At 44.5% G+C, this 17,262-nt stretch overlaps 1 protein-coding gene across 4 annotated transcripts in view; it reads left to right on the top strand.

The window, feature by feature from the left end:
• Tnpo (transportin 1) overlaps positions 1-17,262 on the top strand; it is a 97,129-nt gene that overhangs the window by 19,997 nt on the left and 59,870 nt on the right. For 3 of the 4 annotated variants that reach the window (XR_011394497.1, XM_070103880.1, XM_070103881.1), the window contains 5 exons: positions 635-716; positions 14,047-14,190; positions 14,857-15,015; positions 16,182-16,370; positions 16,986-17,103. Coding sequence is in view for 3 of the 4 variants with exons in the window: in XM_070103880.1 (XP_069959981.1) it covers positions 635-716; positions 14,047-14,190; positions 14,857-15,015; positions 16,182-16,370; positions 16,986-17,103 (692 nt within the window). In the remaining variant the exon portion in view is untranslated. Of the gene's footprint in view, positions 1-634; positions 717-13,221; positions 13,732-14,046; positions 14,191-14,856; positions 15,016-16,181; positions 16,371-16,985; positions 17,104-17,262 lie in introns of those variants that run through there. The other variant, XM_070103882.1, reaches the window with a different exon arrangement.

The raw sequence follows: 17,262 nt of genomic DNA, 5'->3' as shown, positions 1-17,262 counted from the left end.
GTAACCTTGGGTACTACTTTGTTGATGGCGTCTTAAGAGAGTAGATGCACTCGATTTTAATTCATTATTAACCTACAATTTGGAGGGGGAATGTCAAATGGCATTTTCTCTCCAAATTATTAGTTAATGATGATGTGTTCTATCTATTTTTGTGGCATTAATATTTTTTTTTTTAATATTTGGACATAAACATTTTAAAGCATGGCAAGGTCTCGATTATTGTATAAAAGAAACCCTATGAAGTCGCATTTATTCAAATTTGCGCTATTTGAATTGTCGTTTTTGTGCACGATTTGAAGAGTTGGGGGAAAAATTAGCATTAATTTCACACTAATTGAACTCTTACTAATTGAGACCTAGCTGTAGGATTAATGTCTCGGTGAACTGACATATTAGCTTACACTAGAATAGGGTTTAGCTGTAGTAATTCATTTATAAATAGGTAATGTATATTCAGCATTGATTTATAGGAATGTACAAAAGAAAAACCACTAAAATTTGCATATTTGTAGCACTTGAATATTGTGAGTGATGGTGAAAGTTCATTCGTTCTTTTTTGGGTCACCCTTCCTTGGTGGGAGATGGCCTGTGTGTTGCGGAAAAAAATTTAAAATAATATTCTTGTTCTTTTCAGATCTCATGCTATTGCCTGTGTAAATCAGTTCATTATTAGTAAAACACAAGCACTGATGGCAAACATTGATGCCTTCTTACAGGTTAGTTTGACTTTATTTTCCTTCTCTCTATCTGGCATGTACTCTCCTTACCACTTTATTTCCCCTCCCCCTCATTACTCCTGCCTCTCCCCATGGTATGATAGTATTTGTTGTGTATGTGTTGGTTTTATTTTTTTTTATTTCTGTATGTTTTTTTGTCTGTAAATGCCAAGTGACCTACATGATCAAAGTGCTTTGTAAATGTCACAATTATTTCTTCTGCTGATACTACTACCCCTCCTTCCTTCTTGCCCTCTTCTCACTCCCCCATTCACCCAATACTCTCCCTGACCTATCTCATCTCTCCATTTCTTTCCCTCTTTTCCTTAGTCTTCTCTCCTTCCATTTTTCTTCCTCCTTCTCTTTTCCTTTCCTCCTCATACTCTTTTCTGTTTTCTCTCCTTTTAATCTCTTCCCTTTATTTCCTCCTTTCTCTCCCTCTCCCTTTCCTTTGTATCTCTACATTTTCTTGCTTCTGTCTCCCTAGGATTAAAGAACAGTTTTGGAAGTGAAGGAGATGCATGAACCAAGGGTTTGTGTTAAAAGCATACAAGTTCAGGATTAAAGGATGATGAATTTGATGTGAAGTGCTTTTGGGACAGTATGAAAGTTGGAAAGTCTGTGAAAAATTTGGTAGGGAGTGTGAATTAGGAGTGTACCAAAGTATTAGTATCAGCTAGTTTTGATGGTATCTGCTTGAAATTGAGTATTACTATCAGCTAATTTTTATTGTATTTGTGTCAGTATTGGGTGATTTGGATGGTATTAGTATTGGTGCTGGTATCAGCAAGCATCAGCTAATTTTGAGGGATATCTGTATCGGCCTAATTTTGAGTATCGATTTAGTAAAATAAAATTTTTTCGGTATTCCATCCCTAGTGAAAATTAAGGAAGCTAAAAGTGAGCATAGAAAAGAGCAGAGTGATGAGAGTAAAAGAACTAGGCAGTGAAAGATTGGATATTGTAATGGAAGGAATGAAAATGTTTAGGTATTTTAGTGATGTATTAAAAAAAAATATTACCCTGCTCACACTCCAACAGATCGTCAGGTCCCAAGTATCATTCGTCTCCATTCACTCCTATCTAACACGCTCATGCACGCTTGCTAGAAGTCCAAGCCCCTCACCCACAAAACCTCCTTTACCCCCTCTTTTACAATGCCTGCACTTTAAAGGAGGGGTTTGGGATATTGGCAGTTTGGAGGGATATGTTGTGTATCTCTATACGTATATGCTTCTAAACTGTTATATTCTGAGCACCTCTGCAAAAGCAGTGATAATGTGTGAGTGTGGTGAAAGTGTTGAATGATGATGAAAGTATTTTCTTTTTGGGGATTTTCTTTCTTTTTTTTGGGTCACCCTGCCTCGGTGGGAGACGACCGACTTGTTGAAAAAAAAAAAAAAAAAAAAAAAATTAAAAAAAAAAAAATAGATGGACGTATGAAAGAAGATGCATCATAGAGTAGATGGAAAGAAGGTAGTTGGAGTATTGTGGCATGTGTAGGGCAAATACATCAATGGATACAAAGAAGGTGAGTGTACTTTACCAGTGCATATTGGTACTGTACTAGTACTTGTGCATGGGTGCTAGGTATGATCTTTGACTGTTGAAGCAAGGAAAAGGCTGGGGCAGTTAAGATGTTTGAAATAGATGTGTAGTGTAAATTTTATGCAGAGAGTGAGTAAAGTTGTGTGGTGGTATGAAAGATATAACTCAGAGCATCAGTGGAGTCGAGTTTATTTGGTCATTTAAAAAGGATTGAACTGCAGAGTAGGTGATGGTAAACCAATGTCCCAGGAATGGGTGGGAGGAGAGTATAAAGGAGATTTTTAAGTACTACATAGGGATTTGAGCATCTAGCAGGCATGCAAAAGCTCGTTCAGTTGAAACAAGGGGAGACTAGAGGGTCTTGAAATTTTACTGGAGGTGTGGAATACAGTACTTGCATGCAAAAAGATGGGTGGAGATGTTGCAGTATGGAGTCATAGGAATTATGTTCATGCACATATGGCAAAACTTTTTATTTTTTTTTTGGGGGGGGGGATGGGCTATCCTTCCTGCCTTTGTAGGAAATGACTGATGTGGTAAAAAACTAATACGTATCAGAGTTCCTGATTGGAGTCTTATCTGAAGCAGCCTTAGATAAACTGCTGATTCTAGCTTCAAAATGTTGGACTTTGCTTTATAGAAATACAGCATTTAGGGACATGCCATAGGCACAATAAAAAAATATTGTTTAACGAGGTCCATGGCTTCATTCTCATATCAAGAAATATACAAAATATTGCTGAAATAGTGGCAATCGTTTAAGAAAGCTAGAAAAGTTTCTTTCAAATTGCATTATGGACTGTAAGTAGCAGTGGCTTTTTCCATAGGTTGTAAGTAGTAGTGATTTATGTGTGAAAGTTCATATGGAAGTTGTAGCAAAGCACAAATGATTCAAGTCTTTAAAAGAGAACTAAAGCAGTTGTGTAATAGATACTAGTCAGTCAGGTTGTGGTGCCTATGTCACCTGCAGGCAGCAGAAACCTGTTCCAGAGGTCACAATTGTTAGGAAAACAACAGTTCTCACTGCCACACAGTCTTTGATAAAAAAATATTACAAAAATTATTGTATGTTAGTAAAGGTGAGCTGGGATCATATAGATAAGCTATTCATTAAATTCTGAACAAAATATTCGGTAAAAACTTGAAAAATTGAAGTCATCCATTAGCTATTTTGAAATATTCTAGTTATGAATTATTATAGATATTCATTGGTGAGTAATGTATAGCAGATACTATAGGGTTTATTCTAAACTGTTTAAATATTATTTATTATAATCACATTGAAAATGCTAGACCCATAGGGGTCATACAATGCCTAAGGAAGGGAAGATATTTTCAACTTGATGCATTAAGAGCCCTTCAGCTGCAATCAAGACATTCTTCTAGATGGGCTCAGATCTTCAGCACTATCTGGCTGCTGCCAAGCACATTACATACTTATTTTTAACCATTTTAATGGTTAATCATAGTCTGTGAGCATATCTAGTTTGAGAGTTTATAATGCAAACATTGCAAAAAAGCTTAATGTGACACTGCATAGTGCTGTAGGATGAAACTGAATATCATAATTATGATAAACCTTGCCCAGCTGTAACTAATAAGTCATGTGGATTTCTGATATTCACTAACTGTTCTGAAAATTAGCATAATTTTGTATTTGACCTGACAGGTGGATTAAATGGAAAATTAATAACTGGGCAGAATGTTTGTTGGTCTGCTGAACATGTGTTAACGTAAGATAAATTGAAATTTAGGTATTAGTAGTAGTCCAATTGTCATCAGGGAGGTTAAGTTTAAAATTTGTTCAGGGGGTAAAGTGTTCAACACACATGCCAGTAAAGCCAGCAAGGAGACAAATGAGCTATCAGTTGAGTGAGCAAGCAAGCAAACGAGCAAGCAAGCACTTGGTGGGGTGGGGGGTGCAGCAGGCTGGCTGGCTGCTGGGGTGATGTGTACACCACTGTGTTGAGTGTGGCTGGCTGTCTGCCAACACCTGCCAGAAGTGTGATGATAACCCACACTGACACAGCATCAGTAACCTCAGTGATCTGCTGCTCCTGGTATTGACATGGAAATGCTGGAAAAAATACCCATTCCAAGACCAGGTTCATCAAATAAAAGTTTTTATTAGCTGTCACTCGATTCACCTGGACATTATATAAAAAAAAAAAGCATCAGAAATCTCTGCTGGCTGGGAGAAAACCTGTTAGTGTTGCAACAAATGTTCCTTATATTCCTACATTTGTTTGTACCTTCTGTAAACATGTTTCCTGCAGGTAAGGGAGAACTTTAAAATTCTTGGAGCTTTAAATACAAGAATGATATTTACAAGATATGCTAATTGGGGGATAAATAGGATAAATTAAATATTGTAATGCCCATTGACAACTTGAAGAGGATAAACCTCAATATAACAGTGAGTGCGTGCTTGCTTACTCAGCACTATTTTAGTTTGTGATATGAAGCTTCTGTCTTTTTTGTTTTGGTTCATATGTATTTCAGTAGTTATGATCATTTATTTTACTTCAAAAGCTACATTAAATTTAAACTAGTTCCTGTTTTTACTAGCGATGGGACAATCAAAATTATTGCCTATATCAGTACCAGTAATCAGATTCAGGCTGACACGGATACCAGTACCACTAGTCAGTTTTAGCCTGACACTGATACCATCATTAGCCAGTACCAGTACCGACACCAAAATTAACAGGTACTACCGGTATCAATACCATTAAAATTAGCCGGGAACCCACTGCTGCTGGTACTTAGCATACTCCTCCCTACTTGTGATGTATACTAGGTTGTTCATTACTCGGCTCCCCCATCTTTCTTACTACCATAATATAACCTTCCATCACAACCTCTCAGTGCATCTCCTGTCCCTCTATATACCCCCTCTCCTCCCCATCCCATAGAACAAACAAGCCATCCCATACCACATCTAATCCTCCTCCCAGTACAACATCCACTCCCCCTTCCCCGTACAATATCCACTCCCCCCTCCCAGTACAGCATCCAGTCCCCCTCCCAGTACAGCATCCACTCCCCCTCCCAGTACAACATTCACTCCCCCCTCCCAGTACATCATCCACTCCCCCCCTCCCAGTACAACATCCACTCCCCCCTCCCAGTACAACATCCACTCCCCCCTCCCAGTACAACATCCACTCCCCCTTCCCAGTACAACATCCACTCCCCCCTCCCAGTACTACATCCACTACCCTCTCTCAGTACTACATCCACTCCTCTTCCAGTACAACATCCACTTCCCCCTCCCATTACAACATTCGCTTCCCCCCTCCCATTACGACATCCTCTTCCCCCTCCCAGTACATCCACTCCCCTCCCAGTACAACATCTAGTCCCCTGTAAAACATCCGGTCCCCCCTCCCAGTAAAACATCCAGTTTCCCCTCCCAGTACAACATCCAGTCCCCCCTCCCAGTACAAGTACCCCCTCCCAGTACAACTCGTCCCGCCTCCCAGTACATCCAGTCCCCCTCCCAGTACATCCACTCCCCCCTCCCAGTACAACATCCACTTCCCCCTCCCAGTACAACATCCACTCCCCCCTCCCAGTACAACATCCACTCCCCCCTCCCAGTACAACATCCACTCCCCCCTCCCAGTACAACATCCAATCCCCCCTCCCAGTACAACATCGTCCCCCCTTCCCAGAACAAGTCCCTCCTCCCAGTACAACCACCACTCCCCCCCTCCCAGTACAACATCCATTCCCCCCTCCCACTACGTCCCCCCTCCCAGTACAGCATTCCCCTCTCCCAGTACAACTCGTCCCCCTCCCAGTACAATATGCAGTTCCTCCTCCCAGTACAACCAGTCCCCCTCCCAGTACAACATCCACTTTCCCCTCCCAGTACAACATCCACTCCCCCCTCCCAGTACAACATCCATTCCCCCCTCCCAGTACATCCACTCCCCCTCCCAGTACAGCATCCACTCCCCCTCCCAGTACAAAATCCACTCCCCCCTCCCAGTACAGCATCCACTCCCCCCTCCCAGTACATCCACTTCCCCTTCCATTACAACATCCACTCCCCCTCCCAGTACAACATCCACTCCCCCTCCCAGTACAACATCCACTCCCCTTTCCCAGTACAATATCCACTCCCCCTTCCCAGTACAACATCCACTCCACCCAGTACAACATCCACTACCCTCTCCCAGTACTACATCCACTCCCCTCTCCCATTACGACATCCACTTCCCCCTCCCAGTACATCCATTCCCCTCCCAATACAACATCTAGTCCCCTTCCCAGTAAAACATCCAGTTTTCCCTCCCAGTACAACATCCAGTCCCCCCTCCCAGTACAACATAGCACCCCCTACCAGTACAACATCCATTCCCCCTCCCACTACAACAGTCCCCCCTCCCAGTACAGCAGTCCCCTCTCCCAGTACAACTCGTCCCCCTCCCAGTACAACATGCAGTTACTCCTCCCAGTACAACATCCACTCCCCCCTACCAGTACAACATCCACTCCCCCCTACCAGTACAACATCCACTCCCCCCTCCCAGTACAACATCCACTCCCCCCTCCCAGTACAACATCCACTCCCCCCTCCCAGTACAACATCCACTCCCCCCTCCCAGTACAACATCCACTCCCCCCTCCCAGTACAACATCCACTTCCCCCTCCCAGTACTATATCCACTTCCCCCTCCCAGTACTACATCCACTTCCCCCTCCCAGTACTACATCCACTTCCCCCTCCCATTGCAACATCCACTTCCCCCTCCCATTGCAACATCCACTTCCCCCTCCCATTGCAACATCCACTCCTCCTCCCAGTACAACATCCACTCCCCCCTCCCAGTACAACATCCACTCTCCCTCCCAGTACAACGTCCACTCCCCCCTCCCAGTACATCAACTCCCCCCTCCCAGTACAACATCCACTCCCCCCTCCCAGTACAACATCCACTCCCCCTTCATAGTACATCCATTCCCCCCTCCCAGTACAACATCCACTCCCCCCTCCCAGTACAACATCGTCCCCCCTTCCCAGAACAACAACAGTCCCTCCTCCCAGTACAACCACCACTCCCCCCCCTCCCAGTACAACATCCATTCCCCCCTTCCACTACAAGTCCCCCCTCCCGGTACAACAGTCCCCTCTCCCAGTACAACTCATCCCCCCTCCCAGTACAACTCATCCCCCCTCCCAGTACAACATGCAGTTTCTGCTCCCAGTACAACATCCAGTCCCTGTCCCAGTACAACATCCAGTCCCCCTCCCAGTACAACATCCAGTCCCCCTCCCAGTACAACAACCACTCCCCCCTCCCAGTACAACATCCACTCCCCCCTCCCAGTACAACATCCACTCCCCCCTCCCAGTACAACATCCACTTCCCCCTCCCAGTACAACATCCACTTCCCCCTCCCAGTACAACATCCACTTCCCCCTCCCAGTACTACATCCACTTCCCCCTCCCAGTACTACATTCACTTCCCCCTCCCAGTACTATATCCACTTCCCCCTCCCATTACATCCACTTCCCCCTCCCAGTACTACATTCACTTCCCCCTCCCAGTACTACATTCACTTCCCCCTCCCAGTACTACATTCACTTCCCCCTCCCAGTACTACATCCACTTCCCCCTCCCATTGCAACATCCACTTCCCCCTCCCATTGCAACATCCACTCCCCCCTCCCAGTACAACATCCACTCCCCCTCCCAGTACAACATCCACTCCCCCCTCCCAGTACAACATCCACTCCCCCCTCCCTGTACAGCATCCACTCCCTCCCAGTACAACATCCACTCCCTCCCAGTACAACATCCACTCCCCCCTCCCAGTACAACATCCACTCCCCCCTCCCAGTACAACATCCATTCCCCCCTCATAGTACATCCATTCCCCCCTCCCAGTACAACATCCACTCCCCCCTCCCAGTACAACATCGTCCCCCCTTCCCAGAACAACAACAGTCCCTCCTCCCAGTACAACCACCACTCCCCCCCTCCCAGTACAACATCCATTCCCCCCTCCCACTACAAGTCCCCCTCCCGGTACAGCAGTCCCCTCTCCCAGTACAACTCGTCCCCCCTCCCAGTACAACATGCAGTTTCTCCTCCCAGTACAACATCCAGTCCCCATCCCAGTACAACATCCAGTCCCCCTCCCAGTACAACATCCACTTCCCCCTCCCAGTACAACATCCACTCCCCCCTCCCAGTACAACATCCACTCCCCCCCTCCCAGTACAACATCCACTCCCCCCTCCCAGTACAACATCCACTCCCCCCCTCCCAGTACAACATCCACTCCCCCCTCCCAGTACAACATCCACTCCCCCCTCCCAGTACAACATCCACTCCCCCCTCCCAGTACAACATCCACTCCCCCTCCCAGTACAACATCCACTCCCCCTCCCAGTACAACATCCACTCCCCCTCCCAGTACAACATCCACTCCCCCTCCCAGTACAACATCCACTCCCCCTCCCAGTACAACATCCACTCCCCCCTCCCAGTACAACTTCCACTCCCCCAGTACATCCACTCCCCCCTCCCAGTACATCCACTCCCCCCTCCCAGTACAACATCCACTCCCCCCTCCCAGTACAGCATCCACTCCCCCTCCCAGTACAGCATCCACTCCCCCTCCCATTACAACATCCACTCCCCCCTCCCAGTACATCCACTCCCCTCTCCCAGTGCAACATCCATTTCCCCCTCCCATTACAACATTCACTTCTCCCATTACGACATCCACTTCCCTCTCCCAGTACATCCACTCCCCTCCCAATACAACATTAGTCCCCTTCCCAGTAAAACATCCAGTTTTCCCTCCCAGTAAAACATCCAGTTTTCCCTCCCAGTACAACATCCAGTCCCCCCTCCCAGTACAACATCGTCCCCCCTCCCAGTACAACATAGCACCCCCTACCAGTACAACATCCATTCCCCCCTCCCACTACAACAGTCCCCCCTCCCAGTACAGCAGTCCCCTCTACCAGTACAACTCGTCCCCCTCCCAGTACAACATGCAGTTCCTCCCAGTACAACATCCACTCCCCCCTCCCAGTACATCCACTCCCCCTCCCAGTACAACATCCACTCCCCCCTCCCAGTACAACATCCACTCCCCCCTCCCAGTACAACATCCACTCCTCCCTCCCAGTACTACATCCACTTCCCCCGCCCAGTACTACATCCACTTCCCCCTCCCAGTACTACATCCACTTCCCCCTAGTACTACATCCACTTCCCCCTCCCATTACAACATCCACTTCCCCCTCCCAGTACTACATCCCCTTCCCCCTCCCAGTACTACATCCACTTCCCCCTCCCAGTACTACATCCACTTCCTCCCAGTACTACATCCACTTCCCCCTCCCAGTACTACATCCACTTCCCCCTCCCAGTACTACATCCACTTACCCCTCCCAGTACTACATCCACTTCCCCCTCCCAGTACTACATCCACTTCCCCCTCCCATTGCTACATCCACTTCTCGCTCTCATTACAACATCCACTTCCTCCTCCCAGTACAACATCCGCTCTCCCCTCCCAGTACAACATCCACTTCCTCCTCCCAGTACAACATCCGCTCTCCCCTCCCAGTACAACATCCACTTCCTCCTCCCAGTACAACATCTGCTCTCCCCTCCCAGTACAACATCCACTCCCTCCAGTACATCCAGTCCTTCCAGTGGTGCATCCAGCACCCTCCAGTGCCACATCCAGTCCCTACAATATATCTACATTCCCCTTTCTTCCCTCCACCCCCTCCCAGCTGCCCCTCCCAATATACTAGAGTGGGAACGCTTAACACCAGTCACGGGTGGTGTTGAAGAGGTTCACATTTAAGTAAGAACTTTTATCAAGGTTGGTCTTGTGGCCTTGTTAATGAATACTAATTTTTTAAAGCCTTTTATAATTTTGTTTATGGCTGGGTTGTGTTTTAAGGGGGGGATGAAGGACTTTGTGTATTGCTTCTTGTGGTGGTTGAATAGTTTTTCCTCAGTGACTTGTGTCCTACCAAGGCTGAGTGACTGGAAGAAAGCCCTTCATCATTCGTTCCATCACTGATACTCTAGAAGTGAGGTGACAACAAATCAGGTTACCCTCTTGACTACACCATCCAAAATTTCATCATACTATATGATACTGACTGACCTTTTACTTTCAGCATTTTTTAAATTGCAGAATATTGTATTTCCCAGCGTTATTAAATTACCCTTTGTGTAAACACACAAGATGAAACTACAGTAATGTTACTGGAGTCCCGGCCCGTTCCTCTTAACATGACTTGTATAACATGATTTTTCAAGCTGCTGCATGTTCTATAGCTCCATTGATCTGGTAGTGATCACACCTGCAGCAGCTGCTCAGTCTTTTAAAGTTGGGCAGTGCTGCTGTGGTCAGAGCTTTGAAAAGTTGGGCAGTGCTGCTGTGGTCAGGGCTTTAAAAAGTTGGGCAGTGCTGCTGTGGTCAGGGCTTTAAAAAGTTGGGCAGTGCTGCTGTGGTCAAGGCTTTAAAAAGTTGGGCAGTGCTGCTGTGGTCAGGGCTTTAAAAAGTTGGGCAGCACTGCTGTGGTCAGGGCTTTAAAAAGTTGGGCAGTGCTGCTGTGGTCAAGCTAGTCAGTGCTGCTCAGGTCCAGCTGGGGGAGTGCTGCCCTGGTGCAGCTGGGGGAGCGCTGCCCTGGTCCAGCTGGGGGAGTGCTGCTCAGGTCCAACTAGGGGAGCACCGCCTAGGTCCAGCTGGGGGAGCGCCGCCCTGGTCCAGCTGGGGGAGTGCCGCCCTGGTCCAGCTGGGGGAGCACCGCCCTGGTCCAGCTGGGGGAGCGCCGCCCTGGTCCAGCTGGGGGAGCGCCGCCCTGATCCAGCTGGGGGAGCGCCGCCCTGGTCCAGCTGGGGGAGCGCCGCCCTGGTCCAGCTGGGGGAGCGCCGCCCTGGTCCAGCTGGGGGAGCGCTGCCCTGGTCCAGCTGGGGGAGCGCCGCCCTGGTCCAGCTGGGGGAGCGCCGCCCTGGTCCAGCTGGGGGAGCACCGCCCTGGTCCAGCTGGGGGAGCGCCGCCCTGGTCCAGCTGGGGGAGCGCCGCTCAGGTCCAGCTGGGGGAGCGCCGCTCAGGTCCAGCTGGGGGAGCGCCGCTCAGGTCCAGCTGGGGGAGCACTGCCCTGGTCCAGCTGGGGGAGCGCCGCCCTGGTCCATCTGGGAATCAACATGATCATTCGTGCAATTTTGTGTTGCTGAATGAAATTGGCGATTTGCATGGTGCTTGTTTTGTCTATTTGTAACCTTCCTTCCTCTTTTTTTTTCTCTACTGTCTAGTTATCTATCTTATTTCTCTATCCCCTCTATTCCCTTGTATCTCCTTTTCTCTGTTTGATTTTTACTTGTCTCCTCTTTCTCGCATCACTCTCGCATCTCTCTCGCCCCTCTCTCTCGCCCCTCTCTCTCGCCCCTCTCTCTCGCCCCTCTCTCTCGCCCCTCTCTCGCCCCTCTCTCTCGCATCTCTCTCTCGCATCTCTCTCGCATCTCTCTCTCGCATATCTCTCGCATCTCTCTCGCATCTCTCTCTCTCACATATCTCTCTCTCACATATCTCTCTCGCATCTCTCTCTCTCGCATCTCTCTCGCATCTCTCTCGCATCTCTCTCGCATCTCTCTCGCATCTCTCTCGCATCTCTCTCGCATCTCTCTCGCATCTCTCTCTCGCATCTCTCTCTCGCATCTCTCTCTCGCATCTCTCTCTCGCATCTCTCTCTCGCATCTCTCTCTCGCATCTCTCTCTCGCATCTCTCTCTCGCATCTCTCTCTCGCATCTCTCTCTCGCATCTCTCTCTCGCATCTCTCTCTCGCATCTCTCTCTCGCATCTCTCTCTCGCATCTCTCTCTCGCATCTCTCTCTCGCATCTCTCTCTCGCATCTCTCGCATCTCTCTCTCGCATCTCTCTCGCATCTCTCGCATCTCTCTCGCATCTCTCTCGCATCTCTCTCGCATCTCTCTCGCATCTCTCTCGCATCTCTCTCGCATCTCTCTCGCATCTCTCTCGCATCTCTCGCATCTCTCTCGCATCTCTCTCTCGCATCTCTCTCGCATCTCTCTCGCATCTCTCTCGCATCTCTCTCGCTCGCATCTCTCTCGCATCTCTCTCTCTCGCATCTCTCTCGCTCGCATCTCTCTACTCCCCTCTTTCCTCTTTTTTTTATCTTTCTCTTCTCATCTTTATCTTGTATATATATCTACAGTATTTGTATCACTTCCCTCTTATTTCCTGCTTTCTCATATTTCTCCTTTCATCTTGTGTATCTCCTCATATCTCCCCTTTTTCCTTTTATCTCTTATTTCCCATTTATTTTTTTCTGATCTCATTTGCTCTTATCTCCTTCCCTCTTCTTATTGCTTATCTCCTCTCATCTCTTAATTGTTTTTGTCTTCCCCCCCTCTCCCCATACCCCCACCATCTTCCTACTTTGAACATAAACATATTGTAATGGTACACTTTTTCCCTAATGAAGGAGTATTGTAATTGTTGTTTGTGTGTAGTCCCAGTATTTCAAGTTGTTACAAGTTTAGTACTTGTCAAGAGCTTGCATGTTCATATTGATAAGAATACTAAAGTAGGTGAGGCCCTGTGCCATTAGAATTGAGAAATCAGGAGTGAGTCACCAGGACATGCACTGGAAGTCATTCTTGTTTGAAACATGTTGGAATGTTTAGCTGGCTCCTAGAAGATGTTTCACTTTCGTGTGTTCTTAGTATACTGTATTTTATGTGCAGTAATATGGCAGGTAGATTTGATGAAGGTGCAGATGGTGAGTGAAGTTGGGTGGTATTAGTAGGTGTGTGATGGGTTCCTTGTTGGAACATGTCTAGTGGCTGAGTGTCCACATCATCAGCTCTGTGCTTTCACCTTCCCTAGTACCAGGAATATCTGGTGGGTGAGCTGTGGCAGTATCAGCAGCTCAGGCTTCAAGCATACATCTTGTCTTGCCTTAAGGATTTTCAGCTAGTGGAACAGTGAAATAACTGCTTTAATACAGAGGCAGATTAGTTGTGTACACTTGTGATGTAAATAATTTGCAGCACTTGTTAGTCTGTTATGTGTATTGTTGCCAGGAGAAAGGTTACTGGGAGATATTTGTGCAAGTTTCATTTATTTATATATTGTTGCTGCATCCTTGCTGTTTGTGATGGTTGCTAGCCCCAGCTGGTGATACACATTATATATTTAACTTTCAAGGCCTTCAAATGTAAGGATAGAAATAACCTTGAACTAAAGTGTAAGTGTTATCAAGTTGGTGTAGTGTAGTCATGGCAGGAATTCTGAAAGATAATGCAGGAAGCAGCAAAATTCTGAAAGATAATGCAGGAAGCAGCAAAATTCTGAAAGATAATGCAGGAAGCAGCAAAATTCTGAAAGATGATGCAGGAAGCAAAATTCTGAAAGTTGATGCAGAAAGCAAAATTCCAAAAGAAGTTAGAGTAAGCATTACTTTTAAATTATTATGTGAAGGTAATTTTGTTAGTTTTATAAACACATTTTGTGCTAAATTTCTGTACTAACAAATTGTGATTGTTTTCAATCATTAGCAACTTTTACTTAAATACACTACATGCTCTTTATTGTATATTTTTCATACTGTCTATGTACCTGTATTGCATATATTGAAGGTGTTCAAAAACGCACCATATAGCTTGTATTTTACTGTGTGTATATGGCATTGGTGTCTTCAGTAAGCAGTAGGAAAGCTGTATGTTTGTGGGTCTTGTTTTAACCTGTAGCAATTATATTTACAGAATTTGTTTCACTTGGCCATGGATGACGATGCAGACGTACGCAAAAATGTGTGTCGTGCTCTCGTCATGCTCTTGGATGCCCACATTTCCTCCCTTATTCCTCACATGCACAGCATTATTGAGTATATGATGATAAGAACACAGGTAGGTGAGAAAGGCCTGTTGTGAAGCATATAAATATAGGAATTAGTAATGAAGAAAGAGCTTTAAACAAAATTGAAATTAATCTTTACAGCAGTTAGTGAGAAAAATTTAAGAAATTAGAGGGGAAAAAAGTAATAGATGAATCCACTGCATCAGTTGATTTATATACAAGACAGTGTGATGGTTACAGAATTGTTGAATATTGTAATGATCCTAGCAAAACAATTTTGACTTCCATCACCAGCCATTTTTCTATTTGAAAATTTTTTAAAGTGAATGATATGTAAAACTATTAATTATGGCATAATAGCATTTGTGTTTTATTAGCTTTCATTATTGTGAGTTTTGTACTTTTGGGCATTTGTACGACTTCTGTTTTTAACCCTTAAACGGTCCAAACAAATAGACGTTCAAATTCGTAGTGCTACAAAAGTAAATCTACTTTTTTTTTTTAACATATTTTCAAATGTAACAAAAAAAAAGTGTAGATAAAAGTTTATTTTTACACGTTTTCAAATGTAAAACAAAAAAGATCTACATTTTTTTACATACTTTCAGATGTTGAAAAAACGTATATATACGTTTGGACCATTTAAGGGTTAATATTAATTCAACCTTTTGCAGAAAAACGAGGAAAGTGAATAAAATATTATGTGTACTTTTCAGGATCCTGATGAAAATGTAGCACTAGAAGCCTGTGAATTCTGGCTTTCATTAGCAGAACATCCAATTTGTAAAGAAGCCCTTAAACCCCACCTCCCCAAATTGATACCTATCCTGGTTCGGGGTATGAAATACTCTGAAATTGACATCATTCTCTTGAAGGTGAGTGTTGGGGTGTTTATATTATTGCAATACTGAAAGTTGTTTGGTCACACATGTGCCAGGTTTGTTAACCCTTTCACTGTCCCGACCCTCAAAATTAATATTGCACTCAGTGTCCACTTTTAAAAACAAAACACCTGAAAAAGCATTTGTGAAGGTACTGACACCGAGTACGAAACTTGATGGAAAACTTAGGAGGGAATTATACAGTTGTAAACTTAGTGTGGGTGCAATTTATTCACAGGCAATTTCGTCCACTTTGCATCCTATTTTAAGCTAATTCTATTGCTCCTTTTGACAAAACTCTGAGCTGTTTTGCTAGTATGTCTTCTATTATGTCAGTTAAGCACAATAAACCATTCATCTATTATAACTAATAGTGAAAATTAGACGCATGCAACATCTGAGTACTCAGATGTTGCATGCATGTCTAATTTTCATCTTGTCGGTATTGTATACCATTTGTGTAAACCTTATAAAGTACACAGAAGTTGGTAATTTGGCCAATTTTACCCAAATTAAAAAATGCCTATTTACAAATAGTCCAAAATAATCAATATGGACATTCCTGGCACTAAAACATTTCCTCTGTTTGTTAATTATATCCCCAGGCCTCTCCTATATTACACTTGCCATCCATTTTGAATTCATAATCCCAATAATTGAATTGCCTATTAAAAACCCATAAAACAGAGCGTAGGTGGCCCTATCTGTCCTCTGGATAATCATGAAAATAGAGTATATCCGCTACTTTAACCCATTTTCAAGCTTGTGGTCCTGAAACCAACCAAAATCATCTCTGTTTTAGCAGTATGTCTTCCATTCTCTCAAATGATACCAAGAAACTGCCAATAAACCAATAAAAACCATCCTAGAAAATGCCTCATAGTTGCTACTTTAAACTAAACACAAGGTCAAAGATTTGCTTCTTCTATCATGATCTGCACCTACCCATTCTCTCATCTAGGCCAGAATTTACCATTATGTTGAGCTGAGCTCATCATGTAGAACTACGTGTGGGACCCTGGCCTCAGTGATGTAGTTTTATGTGATAGCCACTGAAAGGGGTTAAACATTACAGTAGAAATAATGATTTCAGTTTTAAAAAAAAAAAAATTCTAAGGAGATCTGGTGTTGAGTAATTCGAAAAACTGTTTTCATTTCAGGGAGATGTAGAGGAGGATGAAAGTGTGCCCGATCGTAGTGAAGACATCAAACCTCGGTTTCACAAGTCTCGGCATACTATACGTCATGAACCGATGGAAAATGGTGGTAGCGGAGAAGAATTCCCAGACGATGAATCTGATGATGGATTAGATGATGACTCCTCACTCTCAGACTGGAATTTAAGAAAGGTAGAATGTTCTCAATGTTGCATCATGCCTTTTGACTTTACTTTTAACCTGTTAAAGTTTAAAGTGGTGTTGAGTATACCATTAATTTAGTAGTTGAGTATATGGTGAGGCATCATGTTGAAGATAACTTTATAGCTTTACACTTCAGAAAATCTGTACTTGTTAGAAACAGGTTTATTTGTACTGTTTAGAACATTTTATATCCTTTACTGCCTTTGTATTTTGTATTTTATTGGTTAGAAATACAAATTATTGTATTACCTTGGCCAAACTTTGAAACTTGAAACTGGTCACAAGTGATGTATAATTACTTATCCATAGGGCATGTTTTTATGCATTCATTGTTGAAGGTTACTTTTAACTCTTGCACAAATAACCCGCACACAAAAGAGAGAAACTTATGACGACGTTTCGGTCTGACTTGGACCATTGACAAAGTCACACTGTGACTGTCAATGGTCCAAGTTTGACCAAAATGTCGTCATAAGCTTCTCTCTTTTATGTGCGGGTTATTTGTGTATCGTTCCAGTCACGGTATTGTGCCTTTCTTGTTATTTAACTCTTACGTTAGTTATTTTTTATTTACTACTGATCTTGACGTTTGATACTTTTTAGTGTTCGGCGGCTGCCTTAGATGTATTGGCCAATGTGTTCCGGGAAGATATGTTGCCAGTTATCCTGCCCATTCTAAAGGAGACGCTCTTTCACCAAGAGTGGGAGATTCGTGAATCAGGTGAAAAAACTTATTAGCATGGACTAGCTTTTTTCTAAGTTTCAATGTAAAGAACTGCAAGATGACACAAACACAACTCCTTGGACCAAACATTTATTAAAGTATTTTTTTCTTTCTTCTTATATTAATCCCTTTTTATCAAATATACTTGACATGTAT

This window comes from Cherax quadricarinatus, chromosome 88 (genome assembly GCF_038502225.1).
Source record: "Cherax quadricarinatus isolate ZL_2023a chromosome 88, ASM3850222v1, whole genome shotgun sequence".
Lineage (NCBI taxonomy): Eukaryota > Metazoa > Arthropoda > Malacostraca > Decapoda > Parastacidae > Cherax > Cherax quadricarinatus.
Note: the sequence above shows the minus strand (reverse complement) of the source record. Positions and strands in the feature narration are given on the sequence as shown.